The 7,075-nt window shown below is 32.6% G+C and overlaps 1 protein-coding gene across 1 annotated transcript; it reads right to left on the reverse strand.

Annotated features, from left to right (window-relative positions):
- Nucleotides 1–4,131: 4,131 nt before the first annotated feature.
- LOC128241166 (uncharacterized) lies at nt 4,132–4,557 on the reverse strand. Its single transcript, XM_052958132.1, has one exon. It carries the CDS (start codon nt 4,555–4,557, stop codon nt 4,132–4,134), a length of 426 nt encoding a protein of 141 aa, XP_052814092.1.
- Between the last annotated feature and the right edge of the window lie 2,518 nt (nt 4,558–7,075).

Raw genomic sequence — 7,075 nt, forward strand, 5'->3', positions numbered from 1 at the left:
ACTAACATTAGTATTTATATTATCCTTAATTTCAAAACATAAATAGTTATGGAAAACATCGTTTTATTTAGATGAGTGTCATTGCTATTAGTGGCAATTAGTTGAGCATTTTTTAATAATTCGGAGCAAGACAATCCCCTGACAAAGGCGTTAATAAAGGATATTATTGTTTCGTATTCTCGTGCCTCATGAGCGCCATTCCATATTTGAAATACTATACAACTGCAAACTTATTTCTGTGATATATTCTATTATATTAACAAAAAAGGTAATGATTGACCGAGACGTTTGCGTTCCACTACTTTATTACATCATATGTCACCTTGTAACCACATAATATCTTAAGGTTAAAACGTGAACATTTCATAATAAAATGGTAATAAAGTTTACCAGCGGGGCATTGGGTGTTCCCTGTAACTTTAGGTAACTTAACACTGTTGCTGTTGTTTTCATTCAAGTTATCACACACCGGCTACATTTTTTTTTAATGAACATGAACATAATTTTATTCGACGTATACCAACAAGGTACATAGTCATACAATATAAATACATTTATATAACGTGAATTCAACATGTCACATAATACAGATTCGATACAGGCAATGTCTATACGTAGATATGAATAATTGTCCATAGGTAAAAAAAAATATATGCAAATGATAAAACATGAGGATGAGCTGATATAAACTAATCACTATATGTAATGGAAGTTCTATGTTTAAGAGTTTCTTTTATATATTTGGATAATTTAAATACAGTATTTTGTTGTCTGACTTAAGCAGTTATATAAACTTGTACATGCTTGGTCTGATATAAAAATATTTTTTTAATGTATTTCCTTCTGATGTCATTATAACAAGGACATATTAATATGAAATGAAATTCATCTTCTAGATCATTTGAATTACAAAAAGTACAATAACGTTCATTTCTAGGAATGTTGTTATTAGCATATCTACCGGTGTGGATCCTTAATGAATGAGCAGACACTCTTAATCTAGTAATATAAAATCGTAAGTCATGCGGTAGAATGTTCAAATATTGTTCAAGGTCTAATGTAGTTTTAATATTATTATACAGGTTTAGAACACTACTTCTAGCTTTGTCATTACCCCATGTTTGCTTAAATGTATCAATTAATGTGTCTCTGAATAGACTGACAATTGTATTAACATTATATAGCTGTGGATTATCAAACACATATGCAAAGCCATGTTTGCTTAGAATATCTTTAACATCAGTAACCCAATTATGTTTACCATTTTGACAGTCTTTAACAGACATATTATATATTTCCTTGATTATAATATTATCTGTTTCAATAACTTTGAACCAATACTTTAAAATTCTAATATATCGTAATACATACAGGGGATAACGGCCTAGTTCCCCGTATATAGCACAATTGGAAGTATTAATGCGTACATTTAAGATTCTTTTACAAAACTTTAAATGAATGCGCTCGATTTCTTTTGATTTTCCAAATCCCCAAACCTCAGACCCATAACCTAGTATTGAGCCAACGAAGGCATCAAATAATTGACAACTAACTTTTGGCTTGATATTATACTTATTGCAATTAGCCAATAAAACATTTAGTGCCTTAAGAGCCTTTCCAATTATGTGTTCATGATTCCTGGCAAATGTGCCCGTGTAATTGAAAACAGTTCCCAAATAATTGAAGTCGCTAACAACTTCAATCCAATTATTTTTATATAGAAACTTTTCATTTCTGAACAGACCACCTCTTTTACGAAATACCATGGCTTTTGTTTTACTTGTATTAACCTCTAGACTCCATTTATTACAGTACACTTCTAATAATGACAGTGACCTATTGATATCTTCAACTGTGTTGCCTAGTATAATCATATCGTCCGCAAACAATAGTAGTATAACTATAAGGTCATTAATAGTGAGGCCTGAATTCATATCTGCTTGTAAAAATAGTTCTAAATCATCTAAAAACAAGGAAAACAAAACCGGAGACATGACTTCACCCTGCCTCAAGCCTATGGCATACTCGAAAAAGTCAGAATAGTTATTTAACACCTTAACAGCCGATTTTACTTTTTCATACATATCTTTAACAATTCGTAAAACTTTACCTTTAATACCGGTTTTATACATTTTTAGCCATAACGCATTTCTGTAAATGCAATCAAAAGCCTTTTTAAAATCTACAAAAACACAATAGAGACGTTTATTTTCGTTAAGAAATTTTTGTATAATACTCAATAAAACAAACTGAGCATCAACTGTTGATCTACCTTTTCTAAAACCATATTGGGCGTCTGATATAATTCGCTTCATCACAGAAATATATTATTCTTTTGTTTAGTATCGTCGTTAACAGTTTTGACATACAACTAACTAGGGTAATGCCTCTATAGTTATTTACATCGTTTTTAGCTCCCTTTTTATGTAAGGGTATAACGATTCCTTTAGTCCAGCTTTCGGGGAAATAACCACTGTTTAAAATAGCATTAAACACATCGCACAAATGTAAACCCAAAATATCTATAGATTCTATGAAATATTCATTTAACAAGGCATCTGGCCCACAGGACTTGTTACGTTTTAATGTTTTAACAGCAGCATTTATTTCAGCAACTGTTATATCTCCGTCCAATAACGGTTCGAAACTCTCACATGTATTTGTAAAATCATTATTTCTAACAAAATCTTCGGCTTCACCATTTTCAGTTTGTAATATATCATCACTCAATTCTGAAAAATATTTGGTAAAATCTTGCAACGAAATATCAGCACTGCTGTTTTGTTTAGCTTTTTTAAAATATTTCCAAAAGGCCTTAGGATTAGAAAATCGTAATTGCTCAATACATTTGCCTTGGGCAACTTTAAACAACTTTCGCTTACGCTTAACGAGCTTTTTATAAACATTTTTCAAGGTACACATATGTATTCTATTTGTGTTCGTTTTACAATTGTTATACATGTTCACAGCGTCCGAGTAATTACGTTTTGCCGTTATACAATCGTCATCAAACCATTGTTTGCTATTACAATGTGAATTGTCGACAAAACAAGTTTTCTCTTTAAATATATAATCCTTTTTAAACAAGGGATCAGCAATACTGTGAATGGTCTGTGTAAAGTTATGTATTATATTATCAATATCTGATCTATTTTGTATATTTACATTTTCCGTTAATGTGTTAAACACAGGTAATTTAGATATTAACCCCGCTCTATATTGATCTTTTAGTTCATCACACCATACCTGCTTAACAAAATTGCACTGCGTTTTACTTTTGTCGCAGAAAGAATAATTAAATATTATCGAAAACGTTAGTGGACAATGATCACTCCATTCATTGAATGGACACATACTAAATCCGATAATATCATCAAAATTGAATTGCTTACACAACAGGTAATCAATAACAGACGACCCATTTCTCGATGCAAAGGTAAATGACCCACAATTATTATCATTGCCAATTCGGCCGTTACAAATACGAAATCCCGTGGATTTGCAAAGATCAAGAAGCCGTAAGCCAAATGTATTACAATGTTTGTCTAGAGAGGCCCGAACTAGGGGTACGTCTGCAATATAGTCATCATTATTAATATCATTAGTAAATCTATCATACACAATAAAATCATTTCTAACTCCAACACGACTATTCCAATCGCCGACCAAACACACAGTTCCAATTCGGTCAAAATCATAAATGTCATTTTGTATCACATCAAAAAAGTCAATGTTTACTACATCATAAGCCGGTGAACCTTCACACCATAAATAGACAGCACACAGATAAACATCAGTATCTAGATTGAAAAAATATTTGTCTAGTTTTAACCATATAATACTATCGTTATGATTTCGTACAATATTAATACCGGGCTTAAGTGAGTCTTTATAATAAACAGCAACTCCGCCAGAACAACGCTTAGCTTTACGATGATGAAAATTTCGGAAAAAGTTATGTGAAACATACCCAGAAATGTCAATTTTACTATTCCTATTAGTCCAGGTTTCATACAAAAACACAATATCCCCACTAGTAACAATATTTACAAAGTCATCGTTTTCCTTCTTATCATCAGTCAGTCCATTCACATTCCACGAAAGCACCTTCAGTTCACCCTCATCGCATTTCTACTTCCGGTCGCCCCTCGTCTCCCGCTGTGGCTTACCATCAATATATAAAGTGTCAAATGAAATCCAAGCTCGCTTCCCTTCTTTCTTGGCCTCTATTAACTTTGGAACTAGCATTTTTCTCTTCTCAATTACTTCCTTTGGGAACTGCTCATGAATAAAGTATCCTGTGCCATTTAAGACCTTCCACTCCCTTCTAACTAGCTCCCTTTCCTTATACAAAGAAAATTTTGCCACTATTTTCCGGTTTCTTCCAGCTTCCCTTTGACCCATTCTGTGAACCCTCTCGAATGATAACTTTTCCACAAGATTACTCGCTATCTTCAGCTTTTCCCTTATAAAGTTCTTTACAATCTCTTCACAGTTTTCTGGTATTTCCCCGGTCGGGGACTCCTGAATGTTTCCAAAAATAAGATTGCTTCTCATGGACTGTGACTAAATATAGCACAACTCATCTTTAAGAACGATTTGTTGTTTTTCCAGTGATTGTATACGTTCCACAGCAATTCCAAGGTTAAAGTCCACACTCTCCGTTTTGTCCTCAATCACCGCCACTCTCTCCCCGACCCCCTTAGCTTGATCTTGCACAAAATCCTGCGAATCCAGTCGCTTTTCAACCCCCTTAACACGACCATTTATTTCTTTCAAAAATGACATAATATCAGTCATAGTCGGTTCAGAGCTTGACTCATTGTCTTGAGGGTCAATATCAATTGAACTTGCATTCGATGCCCCTGCCCCTGCTTTACCTTTTTTTCCCATGTTTACTGATGGACTGGCGCGGGGTTTAGAACATTCACCATCAGCCTGTACCCCAGAGGTACTACATTCATCAAACAAATTGACCAGATTCACAACTGTATCTTTTTCATCAAATAGAACAGAGTTTGCTTCCTTTAGTAGATCGCTAACACTTATCAACTCCGGAGTACTTGTGTACCGCCCTGCTTTGTAATCCTGCTCGATACATGATGTGCATGATGTATTTGAACTGTCACTAGCTTTACGTTTTTGGCTTTTATCTTCTCTTTTATCCATCAAAACCGAAATCAAAGCTCACATATTGATTAAATATTAGTTTATAATCCATTTACACTATTTTAATTGAACACAAATCTATTTAAAATCCAATTATTCCATAAAAACTGTCAGGAATTTTTTCACCTGTTACACCTGCATCACGTGACTTTGGTCTACAATTTAATTTTACCACCGTTTTGTATTACTATACTAGTAAATATGTTTGTTGAAATACATACATAATAGGATGCTTTACAACAGCGAAATCTTATTAATTGTTAATTTTGATATAGCAAACCAGTATATTTGCAAACAAAATGTATAATTCGAACAATGATAACAATATAATTTGCAAAGAAAGACATTCGCCACAATGGTATATGACTTTGAAAGACAGTTTTCAGTGAATATTCCAAGGCATGGAATATAATTTCATAAATAGACATTACTCAAACAGATAGCATATGCATGTCACAAAATATTTGCTCTGTTTCAGGCCAGAAAGCTTGAATGTGACGAAATAAAACAAAAGCTTGATAGTTCAGAAAAGGTCAGATGAAATTGAATGCATTGTATTTAGATTATAAGAGAAAAGAGAATCTTTTGTTCAAACGTTTCAACAATAACAAAATATTGCGTATTCAAATATTGTTTATGAGCGTGTGTTTTAATATTAAATGACAGACAAAATCATATCATATCAAAATATATGATATTTTATGTATGAAAATAAAAGTGAATGTAAAAGTTAGTGTTCATATACTGCATATCTTACCCTCTATGAATTGCGGCCAAGTCACACGATATACAACTTAGACGGTTATCAATTTAAATGCTTTACATCCGTTTAAAGACAGGCTGAGCAAAGACATATATGTGTGAATAATTGATGGCCACTTTTCATGGGCACTCTCTATTTTCATATAACGAACCAATATATTTGCAAAGAATTTATAAGCAGAACAATGATAGCAATAAATTTTGCAAAAAACCCCAAACATTCGCCACCAGGGTATATGACTTTGAAAGACAGTCTTCAGTATATATTCCAAGACACGTGACATAATTTTATAAATAAACATTACTCACACAGATAGCATATGCATGTCACAAAATATTTGTTCTGTTTCAGGCCAGAAAGCAGCAATGTGATGAGCTGAAACAAAAGCTTGATAGTTCAGAAAAGGTGAGATAAAATTGAATGCATTGTATTTAGATGATAACTTTATAAGAGAAAAGAGAATCATTTTTCCAAACGGTACAACAATTACAATATATTGCGTATACAAATATATGTTTATGAGCGTGTGTTTTAATATTAAATGACAGACAAAATCATATGATAGCAATATATATGATATTTTATGTATGAAAATAAAAGTAAATGTTAAAGTTAGTATGTATATACAGTATATCTTACCCCCTATGGATTGCGGCCAAGTTACACGATAAACAACTTAGACGGTTATCCATTTAAATGCTTTACATCCGTTAAAACACAGGCTGAGCATAGACACATATGTGTGAATAATTGATGGCCACTTTCCAAGGGCACTCTTTATTTTGATATAACAAACCAATATATTTGCAAAGAATTTATAAGCAGAACAATGATTACAATAAATTTTGGAAAAGAAAAACATTCACCACAAGGGTTTATGACTTTGAAAGACAGTCTTCAGTGAATATTCCAAGATACGGGACATAATTTCTTAAATAAATATTACTCACATAGATAGCATATGCATGTCACAAAATATTTGCTCTGTTTCAGGCCAGAAAGCAGCAATGTGATGAGCTAAAACAAAAGCTTGATAGTTCAGAAAAGGTCAGATCAAATTGTATGCATTGTATTTAGATTATAAGACAAAAGACAATCATTTTTTCAAACGTTACAACAATAACAAGATATTGCGTAAACAAA

This window comes from Mya arenaria, chromosome 7 (genome assembly GCF_026914265.1).
Source record: "Mya arenaria isolate MELC-2E11 chromosome 7, ASM2691426v1".
Classification (NCBI taxonomy): domain Eukaryota; kingdom Metazoa; phylum Mollusca; class Bivalvia; order Myida; family Myidae; genus Mya; species Mya arenaria.

Bases quoted from the DNA above. Each gene is read 5' to 3' on its own strand.
- LOC128241166 (XM_052958132.1), bottom strand. From the start codon at position 4,557: ATGAGAAGCAATCTTATTTTTGGAAACATTCAGGAGTCCCCGACCGGG.